General features: G+C 52.7%; 1 protein-coding gene across 1 annotated transcript; it reads right to left on the reverse strand.

Moving 5' to 3' along the window:
- Positions 1-1,640: 1,640 nt before the first annotated feature.
- PHYHD1 (phytanoyl-CoA dioxygenase domain containing 1) lies at positions 1,641-15,780 on the reverse strand. Its single transcript, XM_059143399.1, has 11 exons — positions 15,623-15,780; positions 10,695-10,853; positions 8,116-8,197; positions 7,926-7,973; positions 6,173-6,228; positions 6,024-6,086; positions 5,155-5,176; positions 3,321-3,449; positions 3,106-3,222; positions 2,166-2,292; positions 1,641-2,076 (listed from the first exon to the last, which is right to left on the reverse strand). Exons 1-11 carry the CDS (start codon positions 15,653-15,655, stop codon positions 2,031-2,033), a joined length of 882 nt encoding a protein of 293 aa, XP_058999382.1. The 5' UTR covers positions 15,656-15,780; the 3' UTR covers positions 1,641-2,030.
- Positions 15,781-18,674: the final 2,894 nt, after the last annotated feature.

An 18,674-nucleotide genomic window follows, 5' to 3' on the forward strand; every position in this document is an offset into this window, starting at 1 on the left:
GCATGGAACATTTCACATCAGTGGGAAGATAGCATAGTGAGTTGCCTGACAAGGTTCTCTCCTTCTTACACAACCTAACAGGAAGGAGCCTAGATGGAAGATATGAGAACTTTGGCCCACCAAGGCCAGAAGCCAGGAGCAGAGCTCTAGGAATCACTGCCAAGCCCTGTCCCTCAGAAGAACCTATTAAGATATTCCTTTGGGGTTTACAGAAGACTTAAGAAACCCTTCCCTTCTCTCTGGCTGCTTTCTCCTTGCTAAAAGAGGCAGCAAAATGCCAAGGGAGAGCTTTGCCTCACTGATTCCCTGGGTGGGCTGTGGGGAAGGGCTCTGTCCTCTGGGCCTCAGTTTACCCACAAACAGAGCAGGGACTGAAAATCAAGGTCACAAATTCATATGACTGCTGAGGCCAGGCAGGCAATGCAGAGGATTGGGGACGTGGGAAGCGAGGAGCATAAGAGCCTCCAAGGAGGCTGCTCTGGCCGGGCAACACCACGCTCAGCCGTAGGCCCAGAGTTGCTAACCTGCTCATTCAGGGAAGCTTAGAAACGTGCGCTGTCATGTGAAACCTCCCAACTTAAAATGTTTTTTGTTTTTTTCGTTTTTTTTTTTTTTTTTTTTTTTAAATATGGGCCCCAGACAAAACACATCTGCAGCCCCAGTTTGCTTGTTTGTTTCTGAAGATTTTATTTATTTATTTGAGAGAGAGTGAGCAAGAAGGAGCACGAGCAGGGGGAGAGGGGGAGAGGGAGAGGAAGAAGCAGAATGCCTGCTGAATAGGGAGCCCGATGGGGGATTCGATCCCAGAACCATGGGATCATGACTTGAGCCGAAGGCAGACGCTTAACCAACTGAGCCACCCGGGCACCCCTGCAGTCCCATTTTGTAACCTTTGGGCCAAACCCCAGCTGTGCAGATCTTGAATGTCAACCACGTTGCCCCTACAGAAGGTCTGGGCCATGGAGGCCTTCTCTGGCCCCTTGATGGTACAGGTGGCAAAGCGGGCCTAGAGAGAAGAGTCACTCAGTCAGTTAAGCGTCTGCCTTAGGCTTGGGTCATGATCCCAGGATCCTGGGATCGAGTCCCACATCGGGCTCTGCTCCTCGGGGAGTCCGCTTCTCCTCTCCCTCTGCCTCTGGCTCTGCCTGTTTGTGGCCTATCTATCAAATGGATAAATAAAAATCTTTTAAAAAAAAATAGAAAAAGAAAAAAAAAAAAAAAAAAGAAGGTCTTGGCCTGGGACCAGAAAACAAGTCTGTCACAAAGCCAGGGCCAGAATCTGGGACTCTATTCCCAGCCCTGGTTTTTTCTCCTCCCTGAGCAAGGAGTACTGGGGAGCAAAGGTTAGAAGCGCTGGCTGAGTCGCTAATCTGAACAGCCCCAGGACAGGAACAGGTCACTGAGACTTCCCACACCATGTGTCACCTTCTCCGTCTGTAAACCCAGATGATAAGATCCTCACCGGGAGGTGTGAGGACGCAGTGTGACAACACACTTAAAGCTCTTGGCACAGCAAACGCCCACTGTGTTATTAAAATCGTGCAGACCTCACCAGGCAGGGCTAGGACACCGGGGAAAAGTTTCAGCAGCACTCTCATCTCGAAAGCAAGGCAGCTTGGGAAAAAGAAGGGTCGAGAAGCTGAATCCAGAAGTTGGTTTTATTGTATGTCTTGTACCATATTAATCTGAATTGCATCTGAGAGGAGAGAACAGTGGGAAGCTAGCAGAGAAGTGGCCAGAATGCTTTCATGGTGAAAGGCTGCCTCCCCTGGGGGAGGCTGGGGTGGGGCAGGAGAGAGGCAGAGAGAGGGAGGTCTCCCGAAAGCCAACCGTCCCACCGGGGGCTCCTGCTGCCCGCTGGCTACCTCCCGCCCTTCTGTCTGCAGGGCTGAAGGGCACAGACTCTGGCAGGAAGAAAGCACAGGGGGACAGATTCGACTTCCCCTTGGCAGCTGGGCAGCTGGCGAGGCGCTGGTACGGGGGGCCCACAGCTTCCCCTAGAGGGGCCAGGCCCAGCCCGGAGAGGGCGCTCAGGTGTACAGTGGGGGAAAAGGCAGCTCAGCTGAGGGCTGGAGCCTGCGGAGAGAGAGATGACCTTGCTCCCAGCCTCCAGGACCTCTTCAGGAGTCTGTCCAGGGCATGCGCACACACCCCCTGCCACCTACCAGTTCTCCGGGCTCCAGACAGTGCCCAAGCTCTCCATGAGGTGGAAAGTATAGGCGTGGCGTGAGCGGTCGGAGAGGTTCTTCTCACTCTTGTGTACCACTTCCCCGTGAATTAGGACGAGGTCCCCTGGCAGGAATGCAGCAGGTCAGGAGAACACTTGGCAGGGAGGGACAAAGGACCCTCCCCCCACCCATTCCCATCCTGGAGAGCTCAGGGGCCTGCCCCAGGGTCAGAGGCTGTGCTGCTGGCCGGAGGTCCCCCTGGGACCAAGTCCCTTCTGCTGTGACCTGTGCCCTTGGCAAGCCTTGGCAAGGGCATTCCCCTTCTGCGGTGTTTGTGGAACCAGGCCCAAGTGTCTATATTGTGCCCGGCAGCTGGGACTTCGCTATCAAAAGCTGGGCCGGAGGGCGATTGGGCGGCTCCGTGGTTAAGCATCTGCCTTTGGCTCGAGTCATGATCCTAGGGTCCTGGGGCTTCCCACATTGGGCTCCCTGCTCAGCCAGGAGTTGCTTCTCCCTCTGTCTCACTCTCTCTCAAAAATAAATAAAATCTTTAAAAAAAAAAAAAAAAAAAAAAAAGGCCAACTGGATATCAGGTTGCCCTGTTTTAAAAAGGAACGGCCAGCATTGGTTCAGCATCTGCGTTGTGCCCCATCTTCTGTACATCGTCCATCTCACTGACTTCCCCGCTTTACGTTCGGGAAGACTGAGGCTCAGAAAGTTTCAGTCATTTGGCCGAAGAGACAGCAGAGTCTGGATTCTAGCCTGATCCGGGAGGCCTTCCAGGTAATGGTGCGGCCTTCACTTTCCCAGAGCCCATCCAGCCCCACCTCCCAGTCTGTGACTTCACGGCCCTCCGGGGAGCTGGGCGTTCCGAGCAAGCACAGAGCCACAGGCACAGCCTTGGGGCCCGCCTCCCTGCCCTCTGCATCCCGCCTACCTCTCCGCGCTGGGGTGGGCACAAAGAGGCTGGCATCCCGGACAGGCTCTGACCCAAGGAAGCTGACGTCAGGCTTCGAGCCATCACTGGTCCGTACCAGCCTCCTTGACACCCCACCTGCAAGACAAGGTGGAGTCTTCAGCCTCTCTTTTACCCAGGTCTCTCTGCCAGGGAGGGTAGGATACAAGTGGGCAGGGCAAGACAGGTGTCCTTACCGGTATGGGAGCCTGGGATGAACCAGAGGCAGCCGTTCTCCAGAGTGGCATTCTCCAGCGCTATCCACAGGCCCAGCAGCCGGCCCAGCGGCTCCGTGTGCAGGAAGGTGGAGTCCTGGTGAGGGTCGACTGCAACAGGACTGGGCATGAGGAACTTAGCCCACCTCACCTTGGCCTTGTTCCCCACTCCCTGGTGCTCTCAGAGCCTTCCGGGGTCAGTAGGAAACACACCGCTTCCCGGCCTGGAGACTCGGGGCACGAGATGTAACCTCTCAAAACTTCCCTTTCCTGGGGGTCCTGGGTGGCTCAGTGGGTTAAGCCACTGCCTTCGGCTCAGGTCATGATCTCAGGGTTCTGGGATCGAGTCCCGCATCCGGGCTCTCGGCTCAGCAGGGAGCCTGCTTCCTCCTCTCTCTCTCTGCCTGCCTCTCTGCCTGCCTCTCTGCCTGCCTCTCTGCCTACTTGTGATTTCTCTCTGTCAGATAAATAAATAAAATCTTTAAAAAACAAAACAAAACACCCTCCCTTTCCTAAATGGTGAAGTGGCCTCGGCAGTAACCTACCTCCTAGGGTGGCTGGAGGCCCCCACAACACAGCGTGTGAAAAGTGTTCAGTACCGGGCCCAACACTGTAATCACTAAAAAGTGGCTGCTGTGGTTTGATTCCAGCCAGGCAACTAAAGGCACCGTCCTGAACCAGAACAAGCACCTCCAGCCACCAGAGGGTCCACCAGGTGGCGTAAGACTGGGCAGTACGGAAAGAGACGAGGGTGTGCGACTGCCCCATCCACATCTCAACCCCCTCCCCGTGATGCTGGGGCCCAGCCAGGACGGAAGACCACTGAACAAGGGACTTCAGGCCACGGATGCTAGCCTCCTTTCCCTCCTTCCCAGGAAACTGTGTGTTTTCCAAGCCCCAAACTTGACTTGAACGATCCACACAGACAGTGTCCAGAGGAAGGTGTCCTAACAGCGGGCACTCCGCAGCATTTGGAGGAAGACCAAAGGAGGTGGGGTTGCTAAACTCAGGGAGGGGCTGCTCATCCCTTCGGGAGACTGTCCTTGGGCTGCACGGTAGGAAGAAGTGGGCAGTCCCAAGGCGGCCAACTTGGGCTCATGCAATGAAGGAAAGGTCTGGCTCTGAGGGGCTGAGCCTGTGTCATGGGAGGTATTTAAGCAGAAGTAGATAATCACCCACGAGGGAGGCTATAAAAGTGATCTGTGCATCCAGGGGGTTTGAAATTACAACAGCAATTTCTCTGTTAAATCAGTCCTCCAGGGAACTTGTTAAAAATACAGGTTCATGGGGCACCTGGGTAGCTCAGTCAGTTGAACATTTGACTCTTAATTTCAGCTCATGATCTTGGGGGCCGGAGATCCGGCGCTAAGTGGGACTCCACAATCAGCAGGAATCTGTTTCTCTGTCTCTCTCTCTCTCTCTCTCTCTCTCCCCCCTTGCTCATCCTTCCACTCATGTGTGGTTTTTTTTTTCTCTCCCTCTCAAATAAATAAATCTTTAAAAAAGAAAAATACATGTTTACAGGTTCTTGCAACCCTACTGACTCAAGAGCTCAGGGACTGGGGCCCCAGAATCTATTTTAACCAGCTAGGAGGTGCTGCCAGGTTCGAGAACCACTATGCCAAGGACTCCAGAACACCCTCCCAATAGACAGTTCCAAAAAGGAACAAAAGGTAGCTTCTCCTTCCTGGCCCAGGCTCTTGCCCATGGACATCTCAGCAAGTGCCATCCCTCCCTCCAGAGACCTGACAACCCCTGATGCCCCAGATGTCCCACCGTGACCCTTGCTGGACCCCATGGCCTGTTCTCAGCTCACCTTCGCCACCAAAGTGAGGTTGCTGCAAGAAAGAAGAAGGGCCGGTGAGGCCAGAGGACAGTGGGTTGGAGCAGGGACCACTCTAAGTCCTGGATGCGTTTGCCTCTAAGGATTCCACGCCAGCACCCAGCTATGGAGTCCCACCGTGTGCCAGGCCCAGGAGGGCGGCAGAGAGAAAAACCACCCTGCCCACAGGGTGCTCCGAGTCCGAACACATGCACGCCTCCTGAGAGCAAAGGCAGAAGTGAGGGGTGGCAAGAGAGGCCGGGGCCCAGGCTTGAAGTTAAGCCACTCAGCCCCAGGATCAGAGATGGGTCCCTTTCTTCCCAAGGCAAAACTGGAAGTCGGCTTAGAGCAGGTGGCAGTGAGCTAGGCCTTGAAGCTGGGAGCAGAGCATTTCAATAGCAAAAGAAGGGAGAAGAGAGGAATGCCTGGGTGGCTCAGTCGGTTAAGTGTCTGCCTTCAGCTCAGGTCATGATCCCAGGGTCCTAGGATTGAGTCCTGCATTGGGTTCCCTGCTCAACAGGGAGCCTGCTTCTCCCTCTCCCTCAGCCTGCCAATCCTCCTGCTTGTTCTCCCTCTGTCTCTGTCAAATAAATACATAAAATCTTAAAAAAAAAAAAAAAAAAAAGGCGGGGGAGAGTCCTGGGGGGCCCCCTCCTTCCTCCTTCCTGCCACCAAATTTTAACTGAGCACCTACTAAGTGCAAGGCGCCTTACCCCGAGGAGACAGATTTCCCATGTTCTCCTTGCAACTTAGGAATTCCTCAGGGAGGCAGCTTTTGGCCCATGGTAAGGAGGGGCTTAGTATGAGTACTCTGCCCATATTACAGAGGATAAACTGAGGCCTGGGGACGACAGGGAGCTCACCTTGAAGATGTACATGCTCTGCACGATGACCGGCATCTGTAAGCCCAGACTTTTGGCCAAGGCCTGGAAACGGGACAGAGGTCAGACTTCCAGCCTGCCCACACTCACACCTGGGCCACCCCCCCACCCTTGCCCACACCCTCACTCACCTGCACCTTGGGGGAGTGTGTGACACTCCTGAAGACAGGGTCATAGGCATGCAGAGCTGCAGGACAGAGGCAGGCTGACGGGCCAGCCCCTCTGCCCTCGTGCGTCCCCCTGAGCCTGGCCCTGAGCACCCAGACAGGGGCCTTACTATGGCTTCTCACCTGTTTGTACTCATGGAGCTTTCTGCCGGCTCATAACGGAGAGATCGGGCCCCAGCCTGATTCTCGGCCTTGCAGCCATCTGGAAACCTCAATCCAGACCCGATTCAAAGGGATCTGTAACTTGGTAGCGGTCTCGGTCCTGCCACTTACTCTGTGATGCTTCAAGTGACCATTTTCATCTCCTATGAACCTCAGTTTCTCCTCTGTACCGCAGAACCGGAAGACCAGTCCTGCCTCTCAGGCTGCCCCAAGACTCGAAGGGCTAACACATGCCTGGTCTGGTCGTCTCTTAACTATTGTTGTTGTTACAAAAAGCAAGGGATAGGGGGCACCTGGGGGGCTCAATCGGTTAAACATCTGCCTCCGGCTCGGATCATGATCCCAGAGTCCTGGAATGGAGCCCTGCCTTGGGCTCCCTGCTCAGCAGGGAGCCTGCTTCTCCCTCTCCCACTCCCCCTGCTTGTGTTCCCTCTCTCGCGGTGTCTCTCTCTGTCAAATAAATAAAATAAAATATTTTTTAAAAATAGTAAAATAAATAAATAAAACTTTAGAAATGATGGTTGGATATACTTATTGCCACTGAATTTATACTTCAAAATGGTTAGGATGGCAAATTTTATATTATATATATTTTACCACAATTCTTTTTACAAAGATTTAACAAAGAATTTTTTACAAAAATTCTTTCTACTAGTATGATGTAACTTCAAGTTTAAAAACGAGTGGGGGGGACGCCTGGGTGGCTCAGTTGGTTAAGCAGCTGCCTTCGGCTCGGGTCATGATCCCAGCGTCCTGGGATCGAGTCCCGCATCGGGCTCTTTGCTCCACGGGGAGCCTGCTTCTCCCTCTGACTCTGCCTTCCACTCTCTCTGCCTGTGCTTGCACTCTCTCTCTCTCTGACAAATAAATAAAAATCTTTAAAAAAAAAAATTAAAAAAAAAACAAAAACAAAAACAAAAAAACGAGTGGGGGCGCCTGGTGGCTCAGTCGATGGAGTGCCTGACTCTTGATTTTGACTCAGGTCGTGATCTCAGGGTCCTGGGATCGAGGTCTCCCACTCTGCCCTCCCCACAGCCACGATGCCCTTCACGCTCAATGGGAAGTCTGCTTGAGATTCTCTCTCTCCCTCTCCCCCTCCTCCTTCTAAATAAATAAAATCTCTTTCTCTCTCTCTCTAAATAAATAAAATCTTTAAAAAAAAAAAAGCGGTCTGCAAAATAAATTATAATATATGATCCTGGGGGAACAAAAAAAAAAAGAAGACATCCTAGCTTCATCTGGGGTCTCAGAATAGGGACCATGCCAACATGTTAGGTACTCCTGAAGGAGGCTCCAGAAAGCAGTAAGGGCCAGGAGCGCCCCAGGCCTGAGGTTTGGATCATCTGCACGGGGATTCAGCTGGCTCCTCTCCCAGGGCTATGTTGGTAGCATCTAGGGTTAGCATCATAAGGCCAGAGCAGCAGGCCCAAAGTGTGAGCTGAAGCCAGAAGTGCCATTTGCTGGGCCACTAACTCTTACAGTGGGCCTTGGGTTAGGCCCCAGGGCTCTTCGGGCCTCAGCTTCCCTGTTTTCTTGCCCCCAGGCACCTGCTTACCGTGGCCAATTTTATTGATGGATTTCTCCGGAGGGACCAGGAAATTTCCTGTAGCACAAGGAACAGGTAAAGACAAAAGAGCTGGAGTCCACCTTCCGCTGGGCAACTGGCCTCGGTGGGGAGCCCTCAGCCCTGGGGGGAGATACCCCAGTCTAGCCCTTCCCACACCCCAGGGGCCCCAGCTCCGAACCTTTCTCGTCGAAAACATCTTTCTCAAAGAAGTAGCGAATCTTGTCACCACTGCTCAAGAAATAGTCTTTGTCACCCTGGCCCTGGGGAGAGGGGATATCAGAGGGACTGAGAGAGCATCACAGGGTCAGAGCTGGGGCTGGCCAAGAGGCAAGAGGATTCTCATGCTTCCCAACCGCCCAGAAGTAAGTTCTCAAACTCATCTACTGAGGCACAGTGAACAGGAACCCCCAATGCCTGTGCCTGGAAGCATACTAGGAAGCCCCAGCATAAAATTTCTTGGAAACCACTTAGTAAGTCACATGATTCTTATGCTCAATACAGTGTGATTCTGAGTCTAGGCACCGTAGTCCAACAGGCGCAGTTCCCAAGTAGCCTTGGGTCACCTGTTATCACTCCACGCCTGTTTCCTCATCTGTAAAGGGAAATAATCATTGAACTGACCTCGTCAGGATTGATGGAGGCTTCGGACAGAGGCTGAATCTTACAGTAGTTGAGAGCACAGACCGTGGAGCTAGAATACTTGGGTTCAAATCCCAGCCCTGCCAAGGAGTTGCTGTGTGACCACAACTCAAGTTGCTGAACCTCTCTGGGCTTAGTTTCCTCGTAAAATATAGATATGACTAAAGGTATCCTGTCGGGTGTTGCAGCGATTATGAATTAGTGTACATGAAGTGCTAGTACAGTCCTTGGAACGTGGTAAGTGCTACATGAATATCTGCTTTTATCATCATCGTACTGCTACTGCTTTGGCAAAACAGAAAACACTCAGCCAGAGCCTGGCTAAATGATGAATATTAACTATTACTCATCGCTGTGTCTCTCTCTGTCAAATAAATAAATAAAATCTTTTAAAATTTTGTCATTTATTTGAAAGAGGGAGAGTGTGTACACATGCCCATGGGTGGGGGGTGAGCAGAAGGACAAGCAGGGAGCCTGACACAAGGCTCAATCCAGGACCCTGAAGTCAGGACCCTAAGATCAGGATCTGAGCCGAGGTCAGATGCTTAACTGGCTGAGCCACCCAGACACCTCTGATCTTTTTCCTCCTAATGCCTATTTCAAAGTCTTCTTCTTTTTTTTTTTTTTAGATTTTATTTATGTGATAAAGACACAGCGAGGGACGCCTGGGTGGCTCAGTTGGTTGGACGACTGCCTTCGGCTCAGGTCATGATCCTGGAGTCCCGGGATCGAGTCCCGCATCGGGCTCCCAGCTCCATGGGGAGTCTGCTTCTCCCTCTGACCTTCTCCTCGCTCATGCTCTCTCTCACTGTCTCTCTCTCTCAAGTAAATAAATAAAATCTTTAAAAAAAAAAAAAAAAGACACAGCAAGAGAGGGGAACACAAGCAGGGGGAGTGGGCGAGGGAGAAGCAGGCTTCCTGCCAATCAGGGAGCCCAATGCCAGGCTTGATCCCAGGACCCCAGGACCAGGACCTGAGGCCAAAAGCAGACGCTCAACAACTGAGTCAAGCAGCACCCCCCCATTTCTAAGTCTTAATATCAGTGGTGAATATTGAGGGTTTACTGAATACAGCACTGTGCTGAGCTCTTTGCAAGCATTATAAACCAAGATACATACATTTTATTCTCCCATCCTCCCTCCAACCCTTCACTGGTCTCTGGAATATTCTCAGAAGGTAGCTTCCTAGCACAAGATTGGCACCCTCACTCCATGGGGCCTTGAGTGACCTGTCTCTAGGCACTGGACCCCCATTTTTGTTGTCCCCACCTAAAAGGCGGGGGTGAGGCCAGAGGAAATTACTCTGTAACCCTTAGTCCTGCTGAACAGTGCCCCCCACTCAGGTTCTTTGGGTTCCCAGTCTTCAGGCCATTGTAATTCCCTTTACGCCCACCAGATGGCAGGAGCTCCTCAGCGTGAAGGAGCCGTGTTGCGCAGCTAGGACCACAGTTTTGGCTCCGGGGCCACACCACAAACAGGATCCTTTTTTCTTTTTTTTTTTCTTTATGTTTATGATTGTATCCCAGGCGCCCCCACAGACAGGCTCCCAAAGGGTTAAGTGAACTGTGTGGGAGAACCCCCGAGTCTCAACTTACCCTTCTCAAACTATATTGAGTCCTATTAAGTCACGAGGGGTGGGGGTGGAGAAGCTGGGTTTCTAGCCTCCCTGAGGGGTAAGGCTGGGGGAGGGGCGGTGGTGTTCATCAGAGTCACTTGGCTCATTCCGGGCTGCTGGCCACAGAAGAGGCCCTTGTAGCAGGAGAACCACTGAGGAAGTTCGGCAGAGCAGCGAACAGACGATCGGGGTTCAAATCCTCATTCTATCAATTTACTGACCACGCGGTGTGGGGCCAGTGAGCCAGGCCTCATTTGCCCCAGCTGTCAAACAGGGGTAATAATACTGACCTTATAAATCCACAGTGAGGAGCGAGGAAATACGCAGACAAGGCACTGAGCCTGGCTCAGGGAGGGCTCAGGGCTCCATCTCTTATCAGAATGAGCCCATGGGCTTTGGGGGCCTCCGTCCCAGGCTGCTTCTCTGCCTGGGGCCTGAGCCCCCTCCCCTCCCTTTCAAAGACCAGATCCCTGCCGCAGATTCTCACCTGCCACAGACACTTACTTTGGTTCTCAGCTGCCCCTCTTCCCGGGTAGAAAATTCTATGCGGCAGTGGACAGGGACATCCATGTCAGCCACTAGCTTGCCAATCCTCTGTTGCATGACGGCACATTCATCAGCCGAGAAAAATCCTTCCAGCACCAGGAATCCATCCTCCTGAAACTGAAGGTGAGGAGAAAACTCAGGCTTCCCCCCTCTCCAATGCTCTCTGTGAGGACTGACCTGACCCGTCCCTGAAACCCAAGTGTGCCGGAGGACAGGACCAAGTGTCCTGTTCATTGCTTGGTCTCCCCCCACAACACACCCCTACCGGAGGCACGGCATCTGGGACCCATTGGGGAGCAACCAATAGTAGTTGCTTGAATGAAGCAAGGCGGAAGGGGAAGTGTCACCATCCCTCCCCTCCAGTGGGCTTTGAGGCACAGGGTAATACAACCTTATTCATTTAGTCAGCTAAAATGTATTGAGCATCTACTGTGTACCAGCACAGTTTTAGGAGCTGGAGCTACAGTAATGAGGAAGCCTGGCGTCCTGGAGCTTACAGTCTAGCAACGGAGGCTGACATCAAACAAAGGGCGCCTGGGTGGCTCAGGGGGTTAAGCCTCTGCCTTTGGCTTGGGTCATGATCTCAGGGTCCTGAGATTGAGCCCTGCATCGGGTTCTCTGCTCAGCAGGGAGACAGAGGAGTCTCAGGGGAGCAGCTCTGAGAAGGTGACATTTAAAGGGGACCAGCAAGGGTGCCTGGGTGGCTCAGTGGGTTAAGTCCTCTGCCTTCGGCTCAGGTCATGATCCCAGGGTCCTGGGATCGAGCCCCACATTGGGCTCTCTGCTCAGCGGGCAGCCTGCTTCCCTTCCTCTCTCTGCCTGCCTCTCTGCCTACTTGTGATCTCTGTCTGTCAAATAAATAAATAAAATTTCAAAAGAAAAGAAAAGAAAAAAAGTGACTCAAATTAAAAAATAAATAAATAAAGGGGGGCACCTGGGGGGCTCAGTGGGTTAAAGCCTCTGCCTTCGGCTCAGGTCATGATCCCAGGGTCCTGGGATCGAGTCCCGTGTCGGGCTCTCTGCTCAGCAGGGAGCCTGCTTCCCCTCTCTCTCTGCTCTGCCTCTCTATCTGCTTGTGATCTCTCTCTCTCTGTCAAATAAATAAATAAAGTCTTTTATTAAATCAATCAATCAATCAATCAATCAATAAAGGGACCAGCAGGGTAATGGGAGTGGGAGAGACAAGGATGAACTTTCCAGACTAAGGGAGCAGGACGGGTGAAGTACATGAGCATGGGAGGGGCCAGATGGAGCAAAGTGACGGTGGAGGCAGAAGGGGGGACAGGGGGTGAGTGGAGTGGGGTGCAGGGGGGCAGGCCAGGCAAGGAAATGGGCTTTGTACTAAGACAGCCAGGGTTGGGGGCGGGGGAGGTTAAAGCAGTGAGCTTATTCTCATTTGCCTCCAGACCTCTTACTCTGCAGCTGTTGAGAGGTGGGTCTGCTTGCCGGCAGACCCTCGTAAGATCTCAGCGTTGGACGTCACCTCCTGACCCCCCTGTGAAGTACCCGATTTCCAACTGCTGACAGCCCTCCCCCACCCCTTCCCTTTCTCCCCCATGATGCCCAGCTCTGGCTGCCACATGTGGGAATCTGGGACATTCCTACCCACCCACTGTGGGCCCTTTGGTCTCTGGACAGCTGTGTGTGATAGAGCCTTAATCCTCGGGGCGCCGGGGTGGCCCAGTGGGTTGGGCGTCTGCCTCAAGTCATGATCTCGGGGTCCTGGGGTTGAGCCCTGCTGTCAGGCTCCCTGCTCCGTGGGGAGTCTGCTTCTCCCTTCTCCCTTCTGCCCCTCCCCCTGCTTATGCTTGCTCTCTCTATCTCTCTAATAAATAAATTAAATCCTTATTTATTTTATTTTATTTATTTGACAGAGACAGTGACAGCAGGAACACAAGCAGGGGGAGTGGGAGAGGAAGAAGCAGGCTTTCCGCTGAGCAGGGAGCCTGATGCGGGGCTCCATCCCAGGATCCTGGGATCATGACCTGAGCTGAAGGCAGACGCTTAATAACTGAGGCACCCAGGTGCCCCCCAAAATCTTTTTTTTTTTTTAATTTTTTTTTATTTTTTTTTATTTTTTATTTTTTTGTTTTTTAAAGATTTTTATTTATTTATTTGACAGAGAGAGATCACAAGTTGACAGAGAGGCAGGCAGAGAGAGAGAGGAAGGGAAGCAGGCTCCCCGCCGAGCAGAGAGCCCGACGTAGGACTCGATCCCAGGACCCTGAGATCATGACCCGAGCCGAAGGCAGCGGCTTAATCCACTGAGCCACCCAGGCGCCCCTTTTTTTTTTTTTTTAAAGATACTTAATCTTCACATCAGTATCGAGCTGAACACTTCTTCCTTGGGAACTGGGTCACCCACAGCCAACTCTGACCCAGCAGACACGCTCCCGCGAGAACTTTCGGAAATAAGAAGTTGGGAGCTCAGCAAATAGAGCGGCAAAGATATACTGATGGGGTCTCCACTGAGGCTAGTTGAACGAGAGCAATAAATCAGAAACAACCTAAGTGCTCAGCACGAGGAGAGTCATTCAACAAAGTATGTTCTATGTGGAACTCAGCACAGCTGACAAGAATCATGTGGCAGAAAAATATTTACTGACATGGACATGTGTGCTTGATACACTGGGGGATGGAAAAAAAGTGGGGGCCGCCTGGGTGGCTCAGGTGGTTAAATGTCTGCCGTCGGCTCAAGTCATGATACCAGGGTCCTGGGATCCAGTCCTGCATCAAGCTGCCTGCTCATCGGGGAGCCTGCTTCTCCTTCTGCCTGCTCTGCCTGCTGCTCCCCCTGCTTGTGCTCTCTCTCTCTGACAAAGTCTTAAAAGGAAAAGAAAAAAGCAGCTTAAAAAAAAAAAAAACGAATTAGGGGCGCCTGCGTGGCTCAGTGGGTTAAGGCATCTGCCTTCGGCTCAGTTCATGATTCCAGGGTCCTGGGATTGAGCCCTGCATCAGGCTCTCTGCACAGTGACAGTTTGTTTCTTCCTCTCTTTCTGCCCTTTCTGCTCACTCTCTCTTTCTCTCTCAAATAAATAAGTAAATAATCTTTTTAAAACATAAAATAGTGGTGCCTGGGTGGTTCAGTGGGTTAAAGCCTCTGCCTTCAGCTCAGGTCATGATCCCAGGGTCCTGGGATCCAGCCCCGAATTGGCTCTCTGCTCCGCGGGGAGCCTGCTTCCCTTCCCCCTCTCTCTCTGCCTGCCTCTCTGCCTACTTGTGATCTCTGTCAAATAAATAAATAAAATCTTTTTTTTAAAAAAAGAAAAAAACATTAAAAAAACGGTGGGCAAGCTCTCTTAAGAAGTAGCTATTATGATCGACTTTTAAAGTTTCTAGGGCTGTCAATCGCACTACTGGGTAGTTACCCCAAAGATCCAAATGTAGGGATCCAAAGGGGCACATGCACCCGAATGTTTATAGCAGCAATGTCCACAATAGCCACACTATGGAAAGAGCCCAGATGTCCATCAACAGATGAATGGATAAAGAAGATGTGGTGCGTACACACACACACACACACACACACACTCACAGGATTACTATGCAGCCATCAAAAATGAAATCTTGCCCTTTGCAACAGTGTGGGTGGAACTAGAGGGTATTATGCTAGCAAAATAAGTCAATCAGAAAAAGGCAATTATCATATAATCTCACTGATATGAGGGATTTGAGAAACAAGAAAGAAGATTCTAGGGGAGGGGAGGGGAAAATGAAACCAGAGAGGAGACAAGCATAAGAGACTCTTAATCCCAGGAAACAAACTGTGGGTTGCTGGAGGCAAGGGAGGTGGTAGGGATGGGGTGGCTGGGTTCTGGAGATTGGGGAGGGCATGTGCTATGGGGAGTGCTGTGAATTGTGTAAGACTGATGAATCACAGACCTGTACTCTGAAACTTTTAAAGTTTTAAAGTTGTTCAGTCCCCTGAAACAAATAATACATTATATGGGAACTTTAAAAAAAAGGTTAATAATTTTTAAAAAAAGATGTCTACCAAAATACTAAGTCTTGGGGTTGGAAATTATGGGTGGTTTTTCATTTTCTTCTTTGAGACTTTCTGTATTTTTCAGCATTTTCCTCTCGTCGTCAGGAATAAACGAGCGACACGTTTTTTAAGTCTGCGTCACTCTAATTCCCAAGCATTAGCTTTTCGTGTTTGACCGCAGGTGGGACTTTGCGGCCCTCCAAGGGCTCAGGGCGGGGCGGGGCCTTCCGCCTTCTCCTCACCCCGCCCCCACTCCGGGCCCTGCCCCGCCCCGCCCCCCCCCCCCGCCCCAGCTTCGCCTGCCTTCCTCCCGCTTCTCTCCTCGCAATCAGGAACCACTCCTAGGCTGCCTGATCTTTTAAGATTTTATTTATGTATTTGAGAGAGAGAGAGAGTTGCGCGAGTGTGCCAGATCAAGAGCAGGGCGGGGAACCAGACGGAGAAGCAGACTCCCCGCTGAGCAGGGAGCCTGAGGCAGGGCTGGATTCCAGGACACCGAGATCATGAGCAGAGCCAAAGGCTGAGCCACCCAGATGCCCCTGATCTTTACTCTTTATTACAGTTTCCGTCACTCGGTGGTTGGACACTGACTACTCTGGGTTTGTTTCATCTTTTGAAAAATGGCAGGGGCGCCTGGGTGGCTCAGTGGGGTAAAGCCTCTGCCTTCAGCTCAGGTCATGATCCCAGGGTCCTGGGATCAAGCCCCGCATCGGGCTCTCTGCTCAGCAGGGAGCCTGCTTCCCCTCCTCTCTCTCTGCCTGCCTCTCTGCCTACTTGTGATCTCTGTCACATACATACATACATACATACATACATAAATTAAAAAAAAATGGCAGAGGGTGGGGTTGAGTTTCCAGGGTCTACTAGAAGTCGGAGAGACCCCCACCCCACATGGCCCTACCTTCTGGAGCTGCGAGGGGTTCAGGCAGGACATGAGGTTGAGGCTCTGGGTGCCGCTGCTGTTGCCGGAGGCCCAAGAGGAGAAAGTACAAATTAAGCAGTTTGGAAGTGCCTAATGGGGGCGTCGGGTGCAAAGTGCTGGAGCCTGGGAGACAGAGGAGGACTTAACCCTTTCCCACCCAGAGGAAGCCCAATCCCAACCCCCAATCCTTCCCCCAAGCACAGAGGAGGACTTAACCCTTTCCCACCCAGAGGAAGCCCAATCCCAACCCCCAATCCTTCCCCCAAGCACAGAGGAGGACTTAACCCTTTCCCACCCAGAGGAAGCCCAATCCCACCCCCAATCCTTCCCCCAAGCACACACTGTCCCCCCCCACCCCCAAGTCACTTCTGTACCTGGATGGGGCCCTTGCCTCTGCCCCAGCCCAATACCCTGGGTCCATCCCCCTAGTTAATCTAGGATTAGCCCTTTCCAATCTCCTTCGTGGTTTTTAATGGCTCCCTCCCAGTTGCTTTGCAGAAACCGCCCCCTTCTGGCTGCTTACCAGGTGCCTAGAAATTGTATTCGAGGGGTGTCAGTGCGAAGAAGCTGGGGAGGCCCAAGGATCCCTGATCCTAGGCACCAGGACTCACTGTGACCTCTGACAAATGTCAGCCCCTGTCTGTTTCTTAGCATATGTACTGCTGAAGCAAGCAGGAATGTCAGCCTCTCTCTGGACTTCATGTGTGGATTAGAAAATCCCCAGGCCGCCAGCATCAGTGTGGGGTGGGGGGGACACAGGGTGGGCCTGGGGGGCTTGCACATCAGACAGGTCGGACTGGGGCAAGTGGCTTTGCGTTCCAGAGGTGTAAAAGGTCCTCAGAGAATTGTCTGGGCCCCTCCCAGCTCTGATCCCCGGAAACTCTGTCCGTCTTGGGAGGATTAGGGAAAGATGGAAGGGTCAGCTTACAGCTCAGAGGAAGACAGCAGATAAAGGGAAATCTTAGAGAAGGGAAGGGGCTGGGGGCACCTAGTTGGCTCAGTTGGAAAAGCATGTGACTCTTGCCTCTGGGCCCTGAGTTCAGACCCCACAAAGGGTGCAGAGATTACTTAGGTAAATAAGCCTAAACAAAAACAAAAACAAAGAAAGGAAGAAAGAGGAAGGGGATACAACCGGGAACCTGGGTCTCCAGAATGAGGGGAAAACCATGTTCCTGTTCCCCAGCCCAAGATGTTGGGTGTCTCAAATCCACCAGCCAGGACTACAGCCGCCATGGCCTGCCCAGCAGGGCCATTCTGGCTGTAGCTCCTGAAAACTGGTCATTGGCCCTCCCCGAAATGACATTTTTCTGAATGGCGAAGGGACAGAATGTCTTGGGAGTGAGTGTGGGGACATGAGCTCAGCCTTTAGGAGCCTTGGCCCCAAGTCAAGTCATGTTTTCTGGGCCACCGCACTGGGAGTGACTGCTCGGTCCCAATTCCCAAAGGCTAGGGAGAGGGGTGGCCAGGTTCCTGAGAATGCGGAAGAGGTTCTGAAGAGTGCGGCTGGGTGAGGAAGGCAGGCATAGTTTGTCTTCTATGAGACTCAGCTCACTTGAGGCAAGGCCCATTCCCAGCTGTCCTGGCCTCATCTGACGCAGCTGTCCACTACAGGGACCCCCGCCATGTGTCAGGGGCACAGCAAGGGTCTCCATCCCACGGGCCAGCAGCTCCCCTGGGAGTCCCCACCGACAGCTTATAGTGGAGGCTTCATGAGGCAGACTGGGTTTGAGTCCAGACCTGGGCCTTGTTTTCCCCATCTGTAGTTTGGGGATAACCTCTCGTAAGGAGGAAGAGGAATACTTACCTGCCGATAAAGAGATTCGGCACAGGGCCTGGGACTCACTGAAAAGTGCCCATCAGCTAGCTGTTCACCAGAAGTTAGCTGGGGGGACTGTTCTGGGCGAAATATGAGGGTAGTTCTTATTTTGAGCTTCCCCGTTGTCCAAACTGCTGTTGTCATCTGTGGAATGACTACACTATTGAAGTTTGGAGGGGACAGCCCGCAGGGGGGCTCAGACGGGAGGAGGAGGGGCTGGGCCTCCAAGATTTGCTCATACATCCAGGTCAGGCTTTGGGAGGTGGGTTTGCATTGTTTTGTTTTGTTTGTTTGTTTGTTTCTTTTTTCCAAGAGCTAACCAGCTCCAGGTCCAACACGACTGCTCCTGGTGGCGCAGGGTGGCCCCAAGACTGGGTGGGGGAGTGGGAGTCGGTAAGGGGGTACCAGACCGGACAGGAGGGTCTCAGAGGGGATTGGCCTTTCTTCTTCGCCAAAAGCCCCCTGCCCCTGGGTCCCCAGGTCAGCCCACCGCAAACCTCACTGGTCCAGGTGGAAGACTGACCAGTTACTGGGCACTGAAAGCCAGCCCCACTACCAAGTCATCATCAGGTAAGCCTCAGAACAGTCCTGCAAGGTTGCATATACTAGCCTGATGTTACAAACGAGGAAATTGTGGCCGAGCTATGATTTGAAGGCAGCTCCACCCATCTCCCTGAGCCTCTGTCCTTGACCCCAGCACATTCAGCAGACTCCCAAAGGGGCCAGGAGCTGGCTCTCCCACAGTGACTCTCGGCGGGCCCACCTCTGCGGAACCCAGGGGAATGGCTGTTGGGAATTACAAGGGACCTATGAGAGCACAGAGTGGAAATGCCCATTGCACAGATGGGGTTCTGGAGGCTGTGGGAGGGAAGGGGTTGCCCCAACTTCATGCAGGGAATAACAGAGCAGGGACAAGACTGGAGACTACTGGCTCCCACCCCAGTGTCCCCCTCCCCTCGCGGCCTCCCCACCCATCAAAGCTCATGAAGGCCCAAACTCCAGGTGACCAGGCTAGAGGCAAGACCCCAGGCCCAGGCCTCACCTGACCTGTATCAGGCTCTGTCCAGCCCACACCCAGGAGTGGCCTCCAAGGGACAGGGAGAGGGGCACCTGCTTCTAGGTGCCCGGCAGCAGCCACTCAACAAACTAGTCCTCAGAGTCCAGTGGGACCCAAAGAGCTGAGGGAAGGGTCCCCCCAATGACACGGAGACCTCC

This window comes from Mustela lutreola, chromosome 12 (assembly GCF_030435805.1).
Source record: "Mustela lutreola isolate mMusLut2 chromosome 12, mMusLut2.pri, whole genome shotgun sequence".
In the NCBI taxonomy this organism is placed as follows: domain Eukaryota; kingdom Metazoa; phylum Chordata; class Mammalia; order Carnivora; family Mustelidae; genus Mustela; species Mustela lutreola.

What these genes read in the sequence shown, in the direction of transcription:
- PHYHD1 (XM_059143399.1), bottom strand. Translation starts at nt 15,655, where the DNA reads ATGTCCTGCCTGAACCCCTCGCAGCTCCAGAAG. An exon ending in CACACTCCCCCAAGGTGCAG is followed by an intron (nt 6,087 to 6,172) that starts GTGAGTGAGGGT and finishes TCCCGTTTCCAG; the next exon opens with GCCTTGGCCAAAAGTCTGGG. An exon ending in AGAGCATGTACATCTTCAAG is followed by an intron (nt 5,177 to 6,023) that starts GTGAGCTCCCTG and finishes TCTTTCTTGCAG; the next exon opens with CAACCTCACTTTGGTGGCGA.